At 41.8% G+C, this 24,898-nt stretch overlaps 1 protein-coding gene across 1 annotated transcript in view; it reads left to right on the plus strand.

The window, feature by feature from the left end:
- The window catches only part of LOC124625417 (otoferlin-like), a 1,049,973-nt gene that overhangs the window by 904,215 nt on the left and 120,860 nt on the right, over window positions 1–24,898 (plus strand). The window contains exon 24 of the mRNA XM_047149169.1: window positions 18,172–18,287. Coding sequence (XP_047005125.1) covers window positions 18,172–18,287 — 116 coding nt within the window. The remainder of the gene's footprint in view (window positions 1–18,171; window positions 18,288–24,898) is intronic.

Genomic DNA, 24,898 nt, shown 5'->3' on the forward strand with positions numbered 1-24,898 from the left:
GTGTTGCACAATGTGGGCCTGCAATGCAGCTAAGTTTGAAATCTGAACACTGAACACAACATCTTTCAGACAGCCCCACAGCCAGAAGTCACATGGATTAAGATCAGGTGATCGGTATGGCCAATCTGTAGGGAAATGGTGGCTGATAATTCTAGAATATCCGAAATGGCACTTCAGCAACTGCTTAATTGGATATGCAATGTCTGGAGATGCACCATCTTGCATAAAAATGATCCCATCCATGCTGCTGGAGAGCTGGAATGATGTGGTTGCACAAAAGACACACTCAGCCCTTAGTAGTGGCGGTACAGGTAACATGGAAGGAAGCACCTGATTCTTAAAAAAAAAAAAAAATATGGCCCTATGATAAATGATGCCATAAACCCGCACCACATAGTGATCTTTTCAGGATGAAGTGATACTGATTGATTTGCATGTGGATTTTCCATTGCCCATATTCGACAATTCTGTGTATTGACATATCCTGTCAGATGGGAGTGGGCTTCATCTGTCCACAAAATCTTCCTTGGTCAGTCATTGTCCACTTCCATGTGAGCAAGAAATTCTAAAGAAAAGGTCTCTCTTGCTGGAAGTCAGCTGGAAGCAACTCATGCGCATGGGTAATTTTGAATGGATAGCAAAGAAGGATGTTTCATAGGATTTTATGCATGGTGCTCACAGGTATGTCCAGTGTTCAGGCGATTCTCCATGCACTACATATTTGCACACCACCACTTGTCTCCTCCTGCACTGCTGTGGCCACTGCTTCCACTGAAGTCGAATCAATTCGTTTCCTCCTTCTGCCAGGTTACACACCAAAAGAACACGCCTTTTTGAATTTCTGAATCATTTTCTCCAGACCTACGGCAGTCACTGGACCAACACCTTTTTTCAAACCCTCCAATGTTTGGAACTTCTGCAGAGTGATGCGTGCACAGTTATCATTCTTGTTATACAGATTTAGAAGCAGAGCGCAATCCTGCTTTGAGACAGAATGTTGCAGACATGAAAAGGGGAAAGCCATGTACCCAGCTTGTTTATACCAACTTCAGTGGGTCGTGCACATGACAGATGTTTTCATTTATGTATTCTGACACATACAGCACCATCTATTGATCAATTATCACACTATTTTTTTTCTTCTGCCCTACGTTTTCCCCATTCTTCAATAATATTCCATTGCAATTTGATGTAGTTCTGAACAGTGGTGCTATTTCTACAGTGTTTTGCAAGTTTAGCTTTAATTATAATCACCCAGTACTTTGTTTGTGTAACAGTTATGCCCTGTTTCCAATGATATATTATGAAGTAGGTTTACAGCTGTGTATGTCACTTCTTTCCAAATCAGTGAGAGTCATTAAATACTGGTACTGTACTAATATATTTTTCATTGTCACTATTATTCACAAACTATTGTCGATTGCTGATGACAACCTAATTTGCCATTCTGCTGATTGTATCAATTCAGAAGTTGATTTATAACGTTCAGCTCCTTGTTTATGCCCATAATTGTTTAATGTTTCCTAAACATAGTTAATCACTCATATCATTATTTAGTAAGCTTTACTTAGAAAAAAAACATCTGAAGCATGATAGAAAAAATTCAAATATGCAGCAAATTATTGATAAAATTATGCAAAGTTCTCAAATGATAATTTACTTGATACAGAGTTCATTTGGCATGCCAGCATTTTCTGAAGGTGCTATAACTTACAGCAAGTAAAAGCATTTTTTATTTTGACTCAACCAACTTGTGTATTTAATACATTTTCACTGTAAACAAACATTATTACAATATATGGTACTTCTTCAATGGTTGAGGGCTTGAAAATTTTTCCAAACAGGATATTCACCAGATATCCATTGACTCATCCAGATTCTCTTTTTCATCTACTCATACTTATTATTTAGTGCTTATTTTGGTGCAATGTACAATTGATAAATGTTGGGGTTTATGTCTTTGAGAAATATTTCAAATGTACAAACATGTTCTTAGCTTCACTGGCTGTGAATTGACCTGGACTGTTATGCTTCAGTGTCAGTATCTTTGATAATATTCATCTGTGTCTGGTTAGATTTGCAGATTTAGACTTACCTAGGAACAGGATATCATGTCTTGTGAATATTAATGAATAAACCATGACTCATTATTCTAATCTTTGATGCATCAAAAGAACTGCCAGTTTTTAAGTATCTGTTTGTTATTCCTAAATTGCTACTACAGAGCTGCAAATAATTTTTGGCAATAGCCACATGTAGAGCAGGCTGTTGTCCTGCTAAGTTTATGATATAAAATCCAGGATGAAATAATGACAGAGTTTTGATATTGATAGATTGCTACTCACTATACAGGGTGTTACAAAAAGGTACTGCCAAACTTTCAGGAAACATTCCTCACACACAAAGAAAGAAAATATGTTATGTGGACATGTGTCCAGAAACACTTACTTTCCATGTTATAGCTCATTTTATGACTTCTCTTCAAACCACATTAATCATGGAATGGAAACACACAGCAACAGAACATACCAGCGTGACTTCAAACACTTTGTTACAGGAAATGTTCAAAATGTCCTCCGTTAGCGAGGATACATGCATCCACCCTCCGTCGCAAGGAATCCCTGATGCGCTAATGCAGCCCTGGAGAATGGCATATTGTATCACAGCCATCCACAATACGAGCATGAAGAGTCTCTACATTTGGTACCGGGGTCGGGTAGACAAGAGCTTTCAAATGCCCCCATAAATGAAAGTCAAGAGGGTTGAGGTCAGGAGAGCGTGGAGGCCATGGAATTGGTCCGCCTCTACCAATCCATCGGTCACCAAATCTGTTGTTGAGAAGCATACAAACACTTCAACTGAAATGTGCTGGAGCTCCATCGTGCATGAACCACATGTTGTGTCTTACTTGTAGATGCACATGTTCTAGCAGCACAGGTGGAGTATCTCGTATGAAATCATGATAACGTGCTCCATTGAGCATAGGTGGAAGAACATGGGACCCAATCAAGACATCACCAACAATGCCTGCCCAAACATTCACAGAAAATCTGTGTTGATGGCGTGATTGCACAATTTGGTTCCGGATTCTCGTCAGCCCACACATGTTGATTGTGAAAATTTACAGTTTGATCACGTTGGAATGAAGCCTCAGCCGTAAAGAGAACATTTGCACTGAAATGAGGATTGACACATTGTTGGATGAACCATTCGCAGAAGTGTACCTGTTGAGGACAATCAGCTGCTGATAGTGCCTGCACACGCTGTACATGGTACGGAAACAACTGGTTCTCCCGTAGCACTCTCCATACAGTGATGTGGTCAACGTTACCTAGTATAGCAGCAACTTCTCTGACACTGACATTAGGTTTATCGTCAACTGCATGAAGAATTGCCTCATCCATTGCAGGTGTCCTCATTGTTCTAGGTCTTCTCCAGTCACGAGTCATAGGCTGGAATGTTCCGTGTTCCCTAAGACGCCGATCAATTGCTTCGAACGTCTTCCTGTCGGGACACCTTCGTTCTGGAAATCTGTCTCGATACAAACGTACCACACCACAGCTATTGCCCTGTGCTAATCCATACATCAAATGGGCATCTGCCAACTCTGCATTTGTAAATATTGCACTGACTGCAAAACCACATTCATGATGAACACTAACCTGTTGATGCTATGTACTGATGTGCTCGATGATAGTACTGTAGAGCAATGAGTCGCCTGTCAACACAAGCACTGAAGTCAACATTACCTTCCTTCAATTGGGCCAACTGGCGGTGTATTGAGGAAGTACAGTATGTACTGACGAACTTAAATTTGCTCTAACATGGAAATTAAGCGTTTCCAGACACATGTCCACATAACATCTTTTCTTCATTTGTGTGTGAGAAACGCTTCCTGAAAGTTTGGCCGTAACTTTTTGTAACACCCTGTATAGAGGGGATGTTGAATCAGAGACAGGCACAACAAAAGAATTACTAAACATGTAGGCTTTTGTCCAAAAGGCCTTCTTCCAAAATAGACAACACAGACACACATATTCATGCAAATACAACTCTCACACACATTACCACTGTTTCTGGCCACTGGCATCTCAGCAGCCAGAGGCAATGGTAATGTGTGTGTGAGATGTGCTTGTGTGAATATACGGGTGTTGTCTACTTAAGAAGAAGACCTTTTGGTGAAAAGCTCACATGTTCAGGAGTCTTTTTGTTGTGTCTTTCTGTGAATCAACATCTGATCTATATGGTGAGCAGTACTCTATCCTCTTCATAATATTAACTTTATAAGGTGTAGTACATAAGTTGCACAACAGTTACACACTGTTCCCAAGTGTAGATCTCCATATAAGTTTACAGTTGTGAATGTAACTTGTGTCATAGCCACTGGTAATCATTAAAGGCTAGTGTGGTACCAATATATTTTTTCAGTATCACTGTTATTTTCAAACTGTGGTAGATTGCTAATGACAGCCACAACTGTCTTATTGCTATTCAAAAAGTACCTGCAGTTTTCTGTATGGTATTCCATTACCATTTCAATTTATATAACAAATCTTGTGTTTTGCAGGCAGAGTGTGGTCATATGTTGTCATCCAAAAACACATTACTGGTATTCAAGAGATGATGTCGCTTGTTTTGTATGGCTCTTCTCAGTTTCATTAATATTTCACATACAGCATTAGAACTAATTGTTTTTCAGCATTCCATAAAATCCTCTGCCAAGATCTTTATCATCCCTGAAATTGCTAGTCATAAGCTCTCTGGCTAACAGAGTTACCTTTTTTTAACAAAATCTATTCAGTGAGTTGGTACAGCTCCAAACTGTAGACCACTATTTTGCCCCTGCAATAGCACAGAAAGCTCATACCTCATCACAAGTTGTGATTCTATTCAGAGAGTCTTCCCCTGTACATCATAGAGAAAAAGGGAGTCCAAAGAGGCTGCCATACATTGACTTCTACAATTTTCAGAAAGAGGTTTTGCAACCCAATTAGCACGAATCTTGTTGTATCCTAATTGTTAGTGACAAGCTCATGAAAAATATTCTAAAAACTTTTTGGAAAATGTGATTCTTGAGTTTCTCCTGGTGTATTTGATAATCAAAATATCCACGGGTGTACTGCCGGTCTACAGTGTCCAACGGGCACAATATTTCGGCGATCATACATGTCGCCATCATCAGGTGAACTGATGGACTGAGCTCCTGTGAACGTGCAAGCATGGAGATCCGTACGCTATGGCGGCCGATTTAAATACCCACTGCCCGCGGCGCGCTCTCTCCACCATCCATGCCCCACGCCACGGTCCCGCAGTGGAACAGATTGCAACGGCGTCTGAGATGACGTCGGTGTGATGGCTCTGTCCGCCATGGTCGTCACAACTATATGTTTGCTCGATTTACTCTTGATTAACCCAATCGCTGATTCCCAAACCTTGCTTTTAGCCACAATCATGGTTTATGAGGTCGTCATTGGTGCGAATTTCGATGGCCTCTCTAACAACTCTGTCCCAGTATCTAGACGTCTGTACCAGAATCCTCATGCATTCATACTCCATAGCATGATTTTCTGACAAACAATGTTCAGCAACCACTGACTTGCGTGGATACATCAGTCGAGTGTGCCTCTGGTGTTCACGGCATCGATCCTCGACGGTACGCATCGTCTAGCCAATATGTGACTTGCCACATTGACACGGAATTTGGTACATGCCAGCCTTCCTCAAACCGAGGTCATCTTTGGCGCTCCCCACCAGTGCATGAGTTTTATTTGGAGGACGAAACACAGTTCCGACCCGGTCTTTCTTCAAAATGCAGTCGATTTTCCCTGAGAGTGCGCCTGTATATGGAATAAGTGCAGTGCCTACCTCCTCCCTCATGATTTCATCCATCTCCACAGGTTCTGCTGTAGTGGTTGGGCGGAGAGCATGTTGAATCTCCCACTCTGAGTACCCATTTTTTCCAAATACAGTTCTCAGATGTTCCAATTCCTGGGGTAGACTCTCTGCATCAGAGATAGTGCACACCCTATGTACTAGAGTTTTAAGTACCCCATTCCTCTGTGAACGGTGGTGGCAGCTGTCTGCGTGCAAATACAGATCAGTGTGCATTGTCTTCCGATACACCCCATGACCTAGGGTGCCGTAAGCCCTTCTCTTGACCAAGATGTCAAGGAAAGGTAATTTACCCTCCGTTTCAGTCTCCATAGCGAATTTGATGTTGGGGTGTATGGAGTTTAGATGTGTAAGGAAGTCAAGGAGTTTATCCATACATGTGGCCAGATGACGAACGTGTCATCCACATAACGGAAAAAGCAAGTAGGTTTCCATTCGGATGACGACAGGGCTTCCTCCTCGAAGTTCTCCATGTACAAATTCGCTACCACCGGTGAGAGTGGGCTACCCATGGCGACTCCCTCCATCTGTTTGTAGTATTCTCCATTAAAAAGAAAATACGTGGAAGTCAAGACATGCCTAAAAAGTTCAGTGGTCTTCTCGTCAAACTTCTGACTAATCAATTCTACTGACTCTCGCAGGGGTACCCTTGTGAACAGGGAAACGACGCCAAAACTCACCATGATATCTGACTCATCCAACCTGAAGCTATCAAGGCGTTTAACAAAATCCACGGAATTATGGATGTGATGAGGGCATTTACCCACATAGGGACTACAAATATGTAGGTGCCCTGATGTTTCTGACAATGGGGCGTAATGGTACCCCCTCTTTGTGAACCTTCGGGAGTCCATATAGTCTAGGCGGTACCGGACCTTGGGGTACATCTACATCTACATTTATACTCCACAAGCCACCCAACAGTGTGTGGCGGAGGGCACTTTACGTGCCACTGTCATTACCTCCCTTTTCTGTTCCAGTCGCATATGGTTCGCGGGAGGAACGACTGTCGGAAAGCCTCAATGCACTTGAATCTTTCTAATTTTACATTTGTGATCTCCTCAGGAGGTATAAGTAGGGGGAAGCAATATATTCGATACCTCATCCAGAAACGCACCCTCTCGAAACCTGGCGACAAAGCTACATCGCGATGCAGAGTGCCTCTCTTGCAGAGTCTGCCACTTGAGTTTGCTAAACATCTCCGTAACGCTATCATGGTTACTGAATAACCCTTCTTTGGATCTTCTCAATGTCCTCCGTCAACCCGATCTGGTACCGATCCCACACTGATGAGCAATACTCAAGTATAGGTTGAACGAGTGTTTTGTAAGCCACCTCCTTTGTTGATGGACTACATTTTCTAAGGACTCTCCCAATGAATCTCAACCTGGTACCCGCCTTACCAACAATTAATTTTATATGATCATTCCACTTCAAATCGTTCTGCACGCATACTCCCAGATATTTTACAGAAGTAACTGCTACCAGTGTTTGTTCTGCTATCATATAATCATACAATAAAGGATCCTTCTTTCTATGTATTCGCAATACATTACATTTGTCTATGTTAAGGGTCAGTTGCCACTCCCTGCACCAAGTGCTGCAGATCTTCCTGCATTTCGCTACAATTTTCTAATGCTGCAACTTCTCTGTATTCTACAGCATCATCCGCGAAAAGCTGCATGGAACCTCTGACACTATCTACTAGGTCATTTATATATATTGTGAAAAGCAATGGTCCCATAACGCTCCCCTGTGGCACGCCAGAAGTTACTTTAATGTCTGTAGACGTCTCTCCATTGATAACAACATGCTGTGTTCTGTTTACTAAAAACTCTTCAATCCAGCCACACAGCTGGTCTGATGTTCCGTAGGCTCTTACTTTATTTATCAGGCGACAGTGTGGAACTGTATCGAACGCCTTCCGGAAGTAAAGGAAAATGGCATCTACCTGGGAGCCTGTATCTAATATTTTCTGGGTCTCATGAACAAATAAAGCGAGTTGGGTCTCACACGATCGCTGTTTCTGGAATCCATGTTGATTCCTACAGAGTAGATTCTGGGTTTCCAAAAACGACATGATACGCGAGCAAAAAACATGTTCTAAAATTCTACAACAGATCGACATCAGAGATATAGGTCTATAGTTTTGGCATCTGCTCGACGACCCTTCTTGAAGACTGGGACTACCTGTGCTCTTTTCCAACCATTTGGAACCTTCCGTTCCTCTAGAGACTTGCGATACACGGCTGTTAGAAGGGGGGCAAGTTCTTTCGCGTACTCTGTGTAGAATCGAATTGGTATCCCATCAGGTCCAGTGGACTCTCCTCTGTTGAGTGATTCCAGTTGCTTTTCTATTCCTTGGACACTTATTTCGATGTCAGCCATTTTTTCGTTTGTGCGAGGATTTAGAGAAGAAACTGCAGTGCAGTCTTCCTCTGTGAAACAGCTTTGGAAAAAGGTGTTTAGTATTTCAGCTTTACGCGTGTCATCCTCTGTTTCAATGCCATCATCACCCCAGAGGGTCTGGATATGGTGTTTCGAGCCACTTACTGATTTAATGTAAGACCAGAACTTCCTAGAATTTTCTGTCAAGTCGGTACATAGAATTTTACTTTCGAATTCATTGAACACTTCACGCATAGCCCTCCTTACGCTAACTTTCACATCATTTAGCTTCTGTTTGTCTGAGAGGTTTTGGCTGCATTTACACTTGGAGTGAAGCTCTCTTTGCTTTCTCAGTAGTTTCCTAACTTTGTTGTTGAACCACAGTGGGTTTTTCCTGTCCCTCACAGTTTTACTCGGCATGCACCTGTCTAAAACACACTTTACGATTGCCTTGAACTTTTTCCATGAACACTCAATATTGTCAGTGTCGGAACAGAAATTTTCATTTTGATCTGATAGGTAGTCTGAAATCTGCCTTCTATTACTCTTGCTAAACAGATAAACCTTCCTCCTTTTTTTTATATTCCTATTAACTTCCATATTCAGGGATGCTGCAATGGCCTTATGATCACTGATTCCCTGTTCTGCACTCACAGAGTCAGAAAGTTCGGGTCTGTTTGTTATCAGTAGGTCCAAGATGTTATCACCACGAGTCGGTTCTCTGTTTAATTGCTTGAGGTAATTTTCGGATAGTGCACTCAGTATAATGTCAATCGATGCTCTGTCCCTACCACCCATCCTAAACATCTGAGTGTCCCAGTCTATATCTGGTAAATTGAAATCTCCACCTAAGACTATAACATGCTGAGAAAATTTATGTGAAATATATTCCAAATTTTCTCTCAGTTGTTCTGCCACTAATGCTCCTGAGTCGGGAGGTCGGTAAAAGGAGCCAACTATTAACCTAGCTCGGTTGTTGAGTGTAACCTCCACCCCTAATAATTCACAGGAACTATCCACTTCCACTTCACTACAGGATAAACTACTACTAACAGCGACAAACATGCCACCACTGATTGCATGCAATCTATCCTTTCTAAACACCATCTGTGCCTTTGTAAAAATTTCGGCAGAATTTATCTCTGGCTTCAGCCAGCTTTCTGTACCTATAACGATTTCAGCTTCGGTGCTTTCTATCAGCGCTTGAAGTTCCCGTACTTTACCAATGCAGCTTCGACAGTTTACAATTACAATACTGATTGCTGCTTGGCCCCCGCATATCCTGACTTTGCCCCGCACCCTTTGAGGCTGCTGCCCTTTCTGTACTTGCCCGAGGCCATCTAACCTAAGAAACCGACCAGTCCACGCCACTCAACCCCTGCTACCCTTGTAGCCGCTTGCTGCGTGTAGTGGACTCCTGACCTATCCAGCGGAACCCGAAACCCCACCACCCTATGGCGCAAGTCGAGGAATCTGCAGCCCACACGGTCGCAGAACTGTCTCAGCCTCTGATTCAGACCCTCCACTCGGTTCTGTACCAAAGGTCCGCAGTCAGTCCAGTCCTGTTGACGATGCTGCAGATGGTGAGCTAGCGAGACTGGCAGTCTTCACCAAATCAGATAGCCGCCGGAAGCCAGAGAGGATTTCCTCCGATCCATAGCGACACACATCATTGGTGCTGACATGAGCGACCATCTGCAGATGGGTGCATCCGGACATCCAGAAGGACCCTTTCCACATCTGGAACGACTCCCCCCGGTATGCATACGGAGTGCACGTTGGTTTTCTTCCCCTCTCTTGCTGCCATATCCCTAAGGGGCCCCATTACGCGCCTGATGTTGGAGCTCCCAACTACCAGTAAGTCCACCCTCTGCGACCGCCCAGATCTTGCAGACTGAGGGGCAACCTCTGGAACAGGACAAGCAGCCATGTCCGGCGGAAGATCAGTATCAGCCTGAGACAGAGCCTGAAACCGGTTCGTCAGATAAACTGGAGAGGCCTTCCGTTCAGCCCTCCGGAATGTCTTTCGCCCCCTGCCACACCTCAAGATGACCTCCCGCTCTACCACAGGTGAGGGATCAGCCTCAATGTAGGCAGTATCCCGGGCAGCCACAGTCGTAGTCCGATCGGGGGATGCATGGGACGAGCTGGCCGTCCCCGACAAACCCCCATCCGGACCCCCACAGTGATGCCCATTGGCAACAGCCTCAAGCTGTGTGACCGAAGCCAACACTGCCTGAAGCTGGGAGTGAAGGGATGCCAACTCAGCCTGCATCCGAACACAGCAGTTGCAGTCCCAACAATTTCTTAGCGTCACCCTCCAGTAAATCTGCGTCCTTGAGAAGTGACCTCGTCTTGTTCTCCACCTTCTTTGTAGGGTCAACGCTGATCTTCCAGTAGGAATCATCATTTAGCAGGCTCTGCATCTTATCAGTGTAGTCCTTATGGGAGACAACAACTGTAGCACTGCCTTTGTCAGCTAGTAAGACAACAATTTCAGAGCACTCCCACAGATCGCGAATGGCTACCCTCTATTTACTGGTGATATTTGACTTCATCGGCTTGGATTTCATCAACACACGACAAGTTTCACGACCTATTTCCTCACCTGATTCAGGCGGAAGCCGAGCTGCAACCTGATGTTTGGAATACTGCCCTTGAAGGTCAATATCAATTGCCTTCAAACTGCGATACACAGGTACACTGCGCCACCAGTGACGACGGTAACCACGTCGCAGAGGCATTGCTGTGGCACATTAACATGCAGATTTATCAGAGGGTGACGCTAAGAAATTGTTACCCCAAGGTCCGGTACCCCCTAGACCATATGGACTCCCGAAAGAGGGGGTACCATTACGCCCCATTGTCAGCAACATCAGGGCACCTACATATTTGTTGGCCAAATACCTGAAGGGAATATTAAGTCCCTATGTGGGTAAATGCCCTCATCACATCCGTAATTCCGTGGATTTTGTTAAATGCCTTGATAGCTTCAGGTTGGATGAGTCAGATATCATGGTGAGTTTTGACGTCGTTTCCCTGTTCACAAGGGTACCCCTGCGAGAGTCAGTAGAATTGATTAGTCAGAAGTTTGACGAGAAGACCACTGAACTTTTTAGGCATGTCTTGACTTCCAAGTATTTTCTTTTTAATGGAGAATACTACGAATAGATGGAGGGAGTCGCCATGGGTAGCCCACTCTCACCGGTGGTAGCGAATTTGTACATGGAGAACTTCGAGGAGGAAGCCCTGTCGTCATCCGAATGGAAACCTACTTGCTTTTTCCGTTACATGGACGACACGTTCGTCATCTGGCCACATGGTATGGATAAATTCCTTGACTTCCTTACACATCTGAACTCCATACACCCCAACATCAAATTCACTATGGAGACTGAAACGGAGGGTAAATTACCTTTCCTTGACGTCTTGGTCAAGAGAAGGGCTGACGGCACCCTAGGTCATGGGGTGTATCGGAAGACAACGCATACTGATCTGTATTTGCATGCAGACAGCTGCCACCACCATTCACAGAGGAATGGGGTACTTAAAACTCTAGTACATAGGGCGCGCACTATCTCTGATGCAGAGAGTCTACCCCAGGAATTGGAACATCTGAGAACTGTATTTGGAAAAAATGGGTACTCAGAGTGGCAGATTCAACGTGCTCTCCACCCAACCACTACAGCAGAACCTGTGGAGATGGATGAAATCACGAGGGAGGAGGTAGGCACTGCGCTTATTCCATATACAGGCGCACTCTCGGGGAAAATCGCCTGCATTTTGAAGAAAGACCGGGTCGGAACTGTGTTTCGTCCTCCAAATAAAACTCGTGCACTGGTGGGGAGCGCCAAAGATGACCCCGGTTTGAGGAAGGCTGGCGCGTACCAAATTCCGTGTCAATGTGGCAAGTCACATATTGGCTAGACGATGCGTACCGTCGAGGATCGATGCCATGAACACCAGAGGCACACTCGACTGATGTATCCACGCAAGTCAGTGGTCGCTGAACATTGTTTGTCAGAAAATCACGCTATGGAGTATGAACGCATGAGGATTCTGGTACAGACGTCGAGATACTGGGTCAGCGTTGTTAGAGAGGCCATTGAAATTCGCACCAGTGACGACCTCATAAACCGTGACTGTGGCTATAATCTTAGCAAGGCTTGGGAACCAGCGATTGGGTTAATCAAGAGTAAATCAAGCAAACGTATAGTTGTGATGACCATGGTGGACAGAGCCACCACACCGACGTCATCTCAGACTCCGTCACAATCTGTTCCACCGCGCGACTGTGGCGCGGAGCGCGGATGGTGGAGTGAGTGCGCCGCGGGCGGAGGGTATTTAAATCAGCCGCTGCCACGACCGAACCCAGTTCCCCCTGAGCAGCCATAGCATACGGATCTCCGTGCCTGCACGTTCACAGGAGCTCAGTCCGTCAGTTCACCTGATGATGGCGACATGTATGATCGCCGAAATATTGTGCCTGTTGGACACTGTAGACCGGCAGTACACGCGTGGATATTTTGATTTTTGGAAAATGGTTAAAAACACATAAAATATCATGTAACACCAATATTCAGGAATTTTGTAACACTTTTCTGTACCAGTTTATTGCTGACTGTGGCATCAACCCAGTTTTACACAAATGACACCATTTATGCCTACCACCTCTGCTAACCACATTCGTTCCATATTACACAACACAAATCTCAGAGTAAAAGTCCACAGTGCTGAGGTTTTTGGGAGATCAGATTTCACATTTGATGGGTTTTAAGTTGCAACACTTAGATTGAATGACTACTGTAGGCAAATGTTTCCAGAAGAGAATGGTAAAGACAAGAGAAGAGGATCTGGCAAGCAAGAAAGAAGCATAAAGAGTGGTGGAGGATGAAAGAAGAAAGTGGATGGAACAGTGGACCAGAATGATGGAGGAGTACAGTGAAGGTTCAAAAAAGGTGTTATATGGGATAATTAAAAGTAAGAGGAAGAGTGGTATGACAGATTACACTCGAATGGTGAGCAAAAGTGGACAGGATGAAGAGAATAAAGAGGAACTCAAGAATATGTGGAAGGAGTATTTTGAAGAACTACTGAACCCAAATGGAGACCTGGATGAGGAGGAACAAGCTGAGGAGAAAAAAAGAGTTGGAACAGCAAATAGAAAAAGACCTTACATGGGGAGAAGTGGAAGAGACATTGGACAAGATGAAGGGAGGGAAGTCACCAGGTCTGGATGAGGCTAAGCGTAGAAGTGGTGAGAGCAGCTGGATACGTGGGGATACAATGGCTATATCGAGTAATGAAAATTGTGTGGAGACAGAAGATGATCCCAGAAGACTGGAAGAAGGGAATAATTGTCCTGATCTTTAAGAAGGGAAATAGAAAAGAGTGCAGGAACTATTGGGAGATAACATTGATGAGTCATTGGGCAAAGATTTTTGAGAAAATTTGGAAGCACGAATTCAGGCAAAATTAGAAGGAAGAATGAGAGAAGAGCAACATGGCTCCAGAACAGGAAGGTCTACGGTGGGTCTAAAGACAACTGCAGGAACAGCACTATGAATATGGAATAGATCTACTAATGACCTTTCTGGACATTGAAAAAGCGTATGATAGTGTACATAGAAGCAAAGTGTGAAAAGCCCTGGAGAAAAGAGGAGTAGCAAAACAGATTATTTGGAGGATAAGGGAAATGTACCATGGAAATGTGAGCTGTGTGAAAGTGGGAGGAGAGAGATCAGCTTGGATTGAATGGAAGAATGGCTTGAGGCAGGGAAGTGCACGTTCACCATTACTCTTCATTGTAGTGATGAATGATATAATGAGTACAGTAGCACAAGTAACTGGTGAAAGGAATATGAAAGCTATGGTGTTTGCAGATGATTTGATGATTTGGGGGAATAAGGAGGAGGAAGTACAAGAGCAGTTGGACATATGGGAAAGAACAGTACAAGATTATAGGATGAAATTTAGTATAAGTAAGAGTGAGATGACTAGCACAACAAGAAAGAAGGAGAATAACCATTGGTGGGGCACGGTTGAGGAGAGTAGAGAGTTTCAAGTACCTACAAAGCCTGATACAGGAAGATGGAAAAAATGACAGAGAAATAAACGAGGGGGTGAGAAAAGCAGAAGCATTTCAGAAGAGTGTCATAAGCCTGATATGGAGCAAGGATGTACCTCAAATCAGTAAAAAGGTTATATACCAGTCATACTGTGTCCCGATCCTGACATATGAATCAGAAATGTGGGTTATGACAGGAAGAGAGAAAAGGCAAAGTACAAGGTAGTGAGATGAAATTCTTGAGAAACAGTATTGGAGTGACAAAGATAGACAGGTTAAGAAATGATACGATCAGAGAGTTAATGAAGGTGGAACCATTACAGGAGGAGATAGAGAAATCAAGGCTGAGATGGTATGGACATGTTAAGAGAATGGAGGAGAAGAGGATACCCAGGAGGATACACTAGATGAAACTGGAAGGAAAGAGACCAAGAGGAAGACCGAGAGATAGATGGCTGAAAGGAGTAGAGGAATGCATCCAAAAGAAAGGAGAAGACTGGACCAAGGTGAAGACGGAGAGATGGTGGCAAGACAGAAGACGATGGATAGCCTTATGTTCCATACAGACCCAGCCAGAGGCTGGAAACTGTCCAAAATAATGATGATGACTATAGCAAATGAAATGCAACATGTCTGACTTGCTATTGCAGCTGTAAGCACACTCACTTAATGCATGAATCACTGTAGTAACTATTCTGTTGCCTCCACTACTTTCCATGTTGAATGAAAGTAGACATTATTTCCAAATATCCTTTATATTACACATTCAGACAGTAGTTATCTCATGAAACTGCTTGTTCTATACATGATAGTTATCAAATATTCATCCCATAATGTTGACTTTTATTAAAAACATTATCAAGTTAGGTGATCAGGTCTGATGAATGCCGGCCGGTGTGGCCGTACGGTTCTAGGCGCTTCAGTTTGAAACCGCGTGACCGCTACGGTCGCAGGTTCGAATCCTGCCTCGGACATGGATGTGTGTGATGTCCTCAGGTTCATTAGGTTTAAGTAGTTCTAAGTTCTAGGGGACTGATGACCACAGATGTTAAGTCCCATAGTGCTCAGAGCCATTCTAATGAGTGGGAAAGAAGAACAAAATTAAATTATTTATGTGAACTAATGAAGAACAAAGAAGGTAGAAAGAAATGATTACACATTTGTTAAATTTAAACAGTAGAAAGTTTGGGATGGATTGTAACAATATTATGAGAAGGAAAGCTGCTACTCACCTTATAGTGGAGATGCTGACTCTCAGATAGGCACAACAAAAAGGCTCTCACAATTAAAGCTTTCAGCCACTAAGGCCTTCGTCAACACTAGATGCACACACACACACACACACACACACACACACACACATACACACACACACACACACACACACACACACACGCACACACATGCACACTTGTGCAAACACAACTAACACACATGACTGCAGTCTCAGGCAACAGAAACCACACTACAAGACTGAAGCAGCAGCACCAGTGCATGATGGGAGTGGCGACTGGGTGGGGGTAAGGAGGAGGCTGGGATGGGGAGAGGAGAGATAGTATGGTGGGGGTGGTGGACAGTGAAATGCTGCAGGTCTGATGGAGGGGGGGGGGGGGGGGGGGGGAGCGGGGGGCTGGCGAGAGGGGGTTGGGCGGAGAATTAGCAGAACAGGAGAGAAATAAAAGACTGTGGTGGTGGAATGACAGCTGTGTAGTGATGGATTGGGAACAGGGAAGGAGCTGAATGTGTGAGGACAGTGAATAATGAAGGTTGAGGCCAGGAGGGTTTCAGGAATGCAGGATGTATTGCAGGGAAGGTTCCTACCTGCACATTTCAGAAAAGCTGGTGTTGGTGGGAAGGATTCATATGGCACATTGAAATGAAGGGCATCATGTTTGGTAGTGTGTTCAGCAATAGGGTGGTCCACTTGTTTCTTGGCCACAGTTTGTTGGTGGTAATTCATGTGGACAGACAGACGTTGGCTGCCATGCCTACATAGAATGCAGCATAGTGGTTGCAGCTTAGCTTGTAGACCACATGACTGGTTTCACAGGCAGCTCTGCCTTTGATGAGATTGGTGATGCTAGTGGTCAGACTGGAGTAGATGGTGGTGGGAGACTGTATGAGACAGGTCTTGCCTCTAGGCCTAGCACAGGGATGTGAGCCATGAGGTAAGGGATTGGGAGCTGGGTTGTATAACCTGCCCCTCCCACAGTGGTCTTCCGCTGTCCACCGAACCTACACAATATACTTGTCCATCCTTACACAACCGCTGCTCCCAATCCCTTACCTCATGGCTCATACTCATGTAATAGATCTAGATGCAAGACCTGTCCCATACATCCTCCCACCACCACCCACTCCAGTCCGATCACTAACATCACCTATCCCTTCAAAGGCAGGGCTACCTGTGAAACCAGTCACGTGGTCTACAAGGTAATCTGCAACCACTGTGCTGCATTCTATGTAGGTATGACAACCAACAAGCTATCTGTCTGCATGAATTACCACCAACGAACTGTGTCCGAGAAACAAGTGGACCATCCTGTTGCTGAACACACTGCCAAACATGATATCCTTCATTTCAATGACTGCTTCACAGCCTGTGCCATATGGATCCTTCCCACCAACAACAGCTTTTCTGAATTGCACAGGTGGGAACCTTACCTGCAATACATCCTTCATTCCTGTAATCCTCTTGGCCTCAACCTTCGTTAGTCACTGTCTTCACACATCCAGCCCCTTCCCTGTTCCCATTCCAGCACTACACAGCCAGCATTCCACCACCACACCCAGTCTTTTTATTTCTCTTCTTTTCTGCTATTTCCTGCCCCCCCCCTCCCCACCTCTGTCTGACCTGCAGCACTTCACTGTCCATCACTCTTACCATACTATCCCTCTCCCTCCCTGCCCCACACTCCTCCTTAGCCCCATGCAGTCGCCATTCCCATCATGCACTGGTGCTGCTGCTCATAGTGTGGTTTCAGCTGCCTGATACTGCAGTTGTATGTGAGTTGCATTTGCGTGAGTGTGTGTGTGTGTGTGTGTGTGTGTGTGTGTGTGTGTGTGTGTGTGTGTGTGCGCGTGCATGTGTATATCTAGTGTTGACTAAGGCCTTAGTGGCCAAAAGTTTTAATTGTGAGAGTCTTTTTGTTGTATCTCTCTGCAACTCACAATCTCTGCTATATGGTGAGTAGCAACTTTCTTTCTCCTAATATTGTTACATTTCTTAATTTTGTAATATTTATGGATAAAGAGCTCCTATGGTGAGTAGCAACTTTCTTTCTCCTAATATTGTTACATTTCTTAATTTTGTAATATTTATGGATAAAGAGCTCCTCTGCATGGTATATAGAGCACAACACACAGTGTTCAGTACTGAATACATTAAAATTAAAAGATGTCTTCTCAAGCTTACTGTTGGCTCTTGTGGCATGGGAACAATGAAATTATGGTAAGGTAGGCTGGTAAAAGAAAGGACAGCTTAAAATTGTGTTGATCATTTTATGTTGCAACCATTATACCTGTCTGAAAGAAGTTTAGATAAACAGTTGGTTTTATATCTTAGGCCAAGAAATAGAATTTTGATCACATGGATTAAGCCAGCTGGACATTATCTGTCTCTGTCCTTGCTCATGAAACGTCCTTAAAATCCCAGAAAGAGAGAAAATAGGACCCCAGTTTATATAAAATAATTCTCTTATTGAATCACTTACATTCTAATATGAAGCAACATCTTTTTTTAGTCCAATATCCTGGGGACTACTAGTTTTTACAAATGTTTTCACTCCTATCGTTGTAATTTAAGTATAATATTTTCATTTCAGACATGGATCCAAACAGCTCAGGTCAACAAGGAGGAAACAACCTTGTCATTATTGACAATGACAATAAGGAAAACAGTCCACTTCTGCCAAAAGATATGCCTATCATTTTAGATTATGTAAGTATGTTGCAAGCTTGTAATTTCCAATAAGTTGCAATGAAGTTCATTTGTGTGTAGCTTTACTGATTGAGTTGTGACAGCAAACAAAAAATCTGTGTCTGACACAAGTGAAGTGGCATAGTAAGAAACAAGTAATTTATGTTGGATGACATTTGTTATCCACCTTTGGTCTGTTGTTTTAACATTTTAGTTTGCATAGCTGTTATCATTAACAAATTATGCTAAAATGCCATTTACAAATTGACAATGATGTTGCAGACATTGCTAAAAGTCAGGTACCCGTTTAGATGTCACGTCTCTCAATATTGTGGTTAGCCAAGAAAAAAGCATTATGTTGAATGACTAATTCCAGGACTTAATACATAACTGGTGCAAGTGGAACGGCCACACAAAGATGTGGTCAACGCAGTATGACTAAAACATTATGAAATAATTAAAAATGAGATTTATTATCAGTAGTATATCAGTAGTCTAATATGCAAATCTCTATAGATTTCCTGAATAGCTATAAGGTTAAGGGGATACAGAATCGCCTATCCCCGCAATGTTAAAATATGCCTACTACAGGGAACATTTTCTCACAAAGTACTGGAGACAGAGAGATAAAATTTTTACTGTATGTGCAGTGATATGTCATAACAATACTGAAACAGGAGTTTATTGTCAAAGTATTTTCTTACAGAGATATTTTAAATTTATTTTTAAGTAAATTCTTTCCATCACTTTTTACTAGATTATCACCCCTAAGTCTTTTGTAAATCAAGTAATTAAAAAATAATTGTTTCAGTGGGTAAAAGAAACCAATGTGACTAAGGCATAAAAATTTCAGACTTCTAGATTCACCAGTACTTGAAATAATGTTCCTAGAAGAAGTAAAAAGCAAACTTATGGGAAACGGAGAAAGAAGATTAAAACATTCCTGATCCATAGTTAATACCTCCTTCACAGTCTCCATAATCATCTTCAAGTCTTCTTTTGGCACCCCTCTGCATATGTATTGCTTTTTTCACTAATGTCTTGATTATATTGTCAGCATGCCTTAGTCTGTGCTGATCTATAGTACATAGCACGTACTGTGCGGGAACCAATACGCAAACCCAACTTTTGAATGACCTGGCATTAGTTATATTCCCAAGATAGAAGGTTACCACAGCATCATACACAACAAAATGTAGTGTATTAATTCCAACAAACACTGTTTTTGGGAGACGATGCCATATCACAATATTCAAGCACTCGATGCGGTTCTGCATTTTTCCATGAAGACATTTCATCAGAAGACTTTTGTCAGACAGATCTCTGAAAATGGCTTTATTTCTTCCATGATGGCTAGTGGTAGACTGTGGTGGTGAATCTCCAGTTGTTAGTCCCTATTGTATTTACACCAGCTCTTTTTACCTTTGGGGCACAAACCATGTTCTGGATGCTCATCTGTGGATGCGGTGTGGAAATACAAAGCCCATATAGCTTTCCTCATTTCTTCAAGATTGCCTGTATTTTGCCTGATTGCAAGGCCATAGCAATTCTGAATGCGGTCTATTATGGAATCAGTCAATCTTCCTTTGCCATGCAAGGTTTTCCCATCATCTAGTTTTTTCCCTTTCATAACTGATTTTAACCTTCTCAGCCTGGCAACCATTCTCTTCTTCACATTTCCTATACATTCAATATTGCTTATGTTTACACTGTTCCCATATGGTTTGCTTTCCAAAACTTCTTTGAATGCTTTAGAGGCACAATCTCCCAGATACTTGACATAGCAAACATTACACCACTCTGAAGAGCGATGAAAAATTTTTTCCACCCCAGCAACCTCCATGCCATCACTACTACCATAATAATTAGCCACACAGTCATCACCATGTTCATTTTTCAGCCTGTCTATGCATCTACAGAATTCAGACATTATTGCAACATCAATAACCTTGCTGGTGTCAACACTAGTTGCTGTTACAACACCATTGTTGGAGATGTGACCCCTTTCTTGCCACGTGCCATCAAAAGCTACTGTGAGGTCATGACTGCAATCATTTTCTTTCACTGCTTCTTCCACAGCTACCTGCATTGACTTCTGTGCTACATCTTCAACTGCAGATCCTAGTACATAGTTGTATGCACCAAACTTTGAAGGTACACTTGGAAGATTTACAACACCACATAGCGTATCACCAGCTGCTTTACCCTTACCAATTGCTCGTAATCCATAAACTAACCTAATATTTACACTATTAAGTTCAGTTTTCTTGTCTCCATTATTTACAGTTACTGAAACAGAACTTGGAAACTTGCAGCTGTACTTACAAACACTGGATATTAAATTAAGCTGGGCAGCCAGGCCAACATGGGATTCTACTTTCAGAGAAACGTTTTCTTGACATTTTTTGCAGCACTTACTGTTTTGAAGAGCTTTGCACAATATACTCGTATTAATGAGCTCAAAAACTTCTTTCCCTTTATCAAGCAAATTATATTTGTCTTCCAAATCTCTCAGTTTTTTATGAGAAGCACTGTTTACATTTGGAGTAAGTTCATTCAGCAAATCAGCGGTAAGTGGACTCACATTTTCCAACAGTGATGATGAAGAACTGCTTTGCTTTGCTAATGAATCATCATTCTTTTTAAACACTTTTGCTCTAGCTCTAGGCATTTTCACTGTGAAAAATGAAGCACTAAATACAAAATAGCTCGACAACAACAACTTTCATATAGCTCACAGTTTACAGACAATCCCATCACAAAGCCAAAGAGTAACTTGAGGAAACTAGAGGGTAACATTTTCGGACAAATAGTGTATAATGAGTAGCTGGAAAGCAGGATATTTGAATTCATGTCACATTAATGTACTGCCAAAAAGTTTATGGTCAGCCGTGAGAGACGTATATAACTAAAGCGCAATACCCGATCTCACAAATCTATAAAAATAAAATAGTTATAATTCTAGTAGAGCTACGTATGATAACGTCATTTTAGAGAGGAAACTTGACGTACTATAATACGCCAATAAAACTAAAATCGATTTTTTAACCCAAAAACCGATTCCGTATCCCCTTAACAGTGGGTATACACTGGTCACTGTTATGTGGTGTGGTGAAATTTTGACTGTAGTTTTGTAATAGTGGAGTCTACATTGAAAATAAGGTTATAAATCAGAAATATGTAAAGCTGTTACATTCAGCAAATGCCTGTGCATGTATGTGGACAAGCAATGGAAGTGTTAGGAGTCCATTTTTAGGGTCAAAGATTCTCAAAGATTCTAGGAACATCCCTAAAGATGAGTCATGAGTTACCATTAACCTTTGCTAATGTACGATATCAATGACATCCATAAAACAGATTGTTAGAAAATGCTGCATTCAATTCATGCAGAATTCCTACATATGTCAAGTAACAATACTGCAGAATGATAAGAGTCCCTCTACTACTGGAAAATTTATATCTGCTGGATGTCACAAAACATAGTATAGAAACAAGTTTTTGTAGCAGCTGTATACAAATTGCAGTATAAAAGAAAAATGTCTTTTGTTTTTTATTTATCTTATAAAAGTTAAATAAATAACTTAACTTGCAGCAAGCAAAAGGCATGTTTCTTTGAAGCTATTACAATAGAGAAATGCTGTTTTGGGATAATTGTAGTAGAATACCTGAAAAATGTCATATTTCTGACCCAAATTGTCATGGATAGTTCAAAATGAATCTCTCATAGGATACACAAGGTCAAATGAAGTGTTTCAAACAGAATGACTTCCTCCATACCAACCAGCATGGATTTAAAAATACTGTCATGCAAAGCCCAACCCACTTTTCCTCACGTGATATCCTGGAAACCATCGACCAATAAAATCTGGTGGATGCGGTACCTCTTGACTTATAAAAGCATTTGACTTGGTACCACACCAACATTTATTAAACTTGCATGTAAAACTGTGCACTCCGCCAGATAAAAAAAGTGCCCTATGACCAAAATATCATTGAGTCACAACTGGAATTGGTCAGAGTAATAATTTGCATGGATATCAAATGGAATGTTCACATGTACGTAAAACAGGTAGCAGGCTTTGTTTCATTAGCAGGATACTGCAAAACAAAGAGTTATCAAGGGTAATTTCATTAATGACCTCGAAGTAAACCACATTGGTACTACAATAGAATGCCAACAGAATACTGAAATAACTTTAATGAATATTTCTCTTCTGCTGGTAAATCTATCAGTGATGTGTTCAATAACCTTAAATATAAGTTTAAGGGTAGTGCTTCTACATACAGTGTGTACCTCACTGCAACAACACCATTGAAATAAAAAGCATAGCAAAGGCGTCATGAAATTCTAAGGCTGTGTGGTATGCTGGGCTAAATATGAACAGCCTAAAATTCTGCTTTGGCATCATGTCTGGACCCCTCTCCATTCCAATTAATAGTATCTTAACATCAGGAAATTTTCCTAACCTGTTCAAAATAGCGCTTCTGACACAAGTTCGCAAGAAATGAGTCTGAGTGAAAATAGAAAACTACAAACCAGTTTCTGTCTTTCCCGTCTTCTCAAAGATCATAGAAAAGGTCATATACAGTAAAATTGTCACATTTAAAAAAAAGCATAAACTAATCTTTGAGATTCAGAATGTCTTCATCGGAAACAAATCAACTGTGGTAGATGGTGGACAGTTTATTGATGAGGTATCATCTGCTATGGAAAAGAAGGAATATGTTATAGAAATAATCCTTGATCTTGAAAACCCATACAACTGTGTCAGTATAACAGTACTCCTAGAACAGTTTGGGGACATAGGCATCAGAGGAATTAATCATTATCTAATAAAAACTTATCTAACTAAGAGAAACCAGTTTGTGCTATTAAAAATTGCAAATGGTACAAACAGATCTGATATAAATTATGGGGTACATAATTCTATATGCTTGAGGTACATCTGCTGTAAGCAAGCATAAATATTATGACAAATTAGAAATATTGTGCAGCTGTATCAAAAATGAAATAATTCAGTACTTCAGTGAAAGTCATCTTAGTGTCAGCACCAAGAAAACAGCAGCAATCCCGCAAAAGAGATCGATTTTGAAATTCAGTTGTGTACTGAAACTGACACTGCCATCAAAGAAAACTATGTAAGATTCCTGGGGTTAACAATACAAGATACACTTCAATGGGATATGCATGTTCACTCTCTGGCAAGCAAACTGGCTAAAATTGATACATTTCCAATAAATATGCTTATAACATACTGCAATGATACACATGTACTACAACCTACCTCCGTGCCCTAGATAGCTAGAGCTGGGGCACTGACTGTTATAAATATGTATATTTTTAAATCAATCTTGTTGGCCTGAACACTTAATGTAAAATGTAAACTATGAGCTGCACAAATGCAACACCAGAAACAAAGATCGGTTTCATCCCACTAGAAGTGTACTTTGTCAAAGAAGCCCACTGTATTCAGGATTGAGGCTAGCCATTACATTACCAAGATCAGTCACATCACTCCCCAGAGCAAAATTTAAAGCCAGACTATAAAGAATATTGATTGCCAACCCACACTACCAACTAGATGAGTATCTTTGTTTTGCATGTAATAAAGGAAATCTTATGTAAACTCTATGTCTGAGTAGTATCATTCAATATAAACATTTGATCATCCAGTTGAAACAATGAAAAGTCTGAGTTGGAATATCAACAATATTATGAAAAGAATAGATTGCTACTCACCATAAAGATGACACATTAAGTTGCAGACAGCCACAACAAAAAAAGTGTTACACTTTGATATTTCAGCTGAATCTTTATTCAGGAAAGAAACACACATACATTCACAAAAGCAAGCACACTTGATGCACACAACTGCTTTCTCTGCTGCTCCAGCCAGAATTCATCTTCTTCTCTTAATCGTGTACACACTGGAAACTTTCTGTCATTTTACTGCTTATCTTGACCTTAGCTTTTGCATCATTGAAATTTATCTCTACTGTTCTCACCAATTTCTTTGGTTTGCCATATTATGTCATAACTGTAAAAAGACACAGTCTATGGACACTTGTAAGCTTTCTTGAAATCTGTGAAGGGAAGATATAATTCTCTGCCATATTCATATGTTTTCTCACAAACCTGTTTCAAGACAAAGAATTGGTCCATAGTTCCTGTTATTTCTTTGTCAATGGTTTGATTCATTCTAGTAGACAGTTGGAGATCATCTTGTAGCAGATGCTGAATAGTGCCGTGTTGTTATGTTGTCACATACCAGTTTATCTTCCTTTTTATGTGTGGGATATATCACAGCTAACTTCCTTTTCTCTGGTATTGACTGATCTTTCCAGACTGATGCAATTAGCTTGTGGATTTTGGAGAAGAGGGCTCTGTCTGCAGCCTTGAGAAGTTCAGCAGCAAATCTAGTCTCTTCTGGACTCTTGGCATTCTTAAGGTTTTTAACCTGTTCCCTTATGTCCACAATGATCAGTGAAGTATTTTCTGGATGCACTGTTATTGGGTCAGTAAACTTGAATAATTCAGTTGGTCCTTTGCAATGTAATAGATTCCTGAGATGTTCAACTATCTTCTTCCAGTGCTTTGATCCTCTGTTAGCATCCTTCCATTGGTGTCTTTC

This window comes from Schistocerca americana, chromosome 1 (assembly GCF_021461395.2).
Source record: "Schistocerca americana isolate TAMUIC-IGC-003095 chromosome 1, iqSchAmer2.1, whole genome shotgun sequence".
NCBI lineage: Eukaryota > Metazoa > Arthropoda > Insecta > Orthoptera > Acrididae > Schistocerca > Schistocerca americana.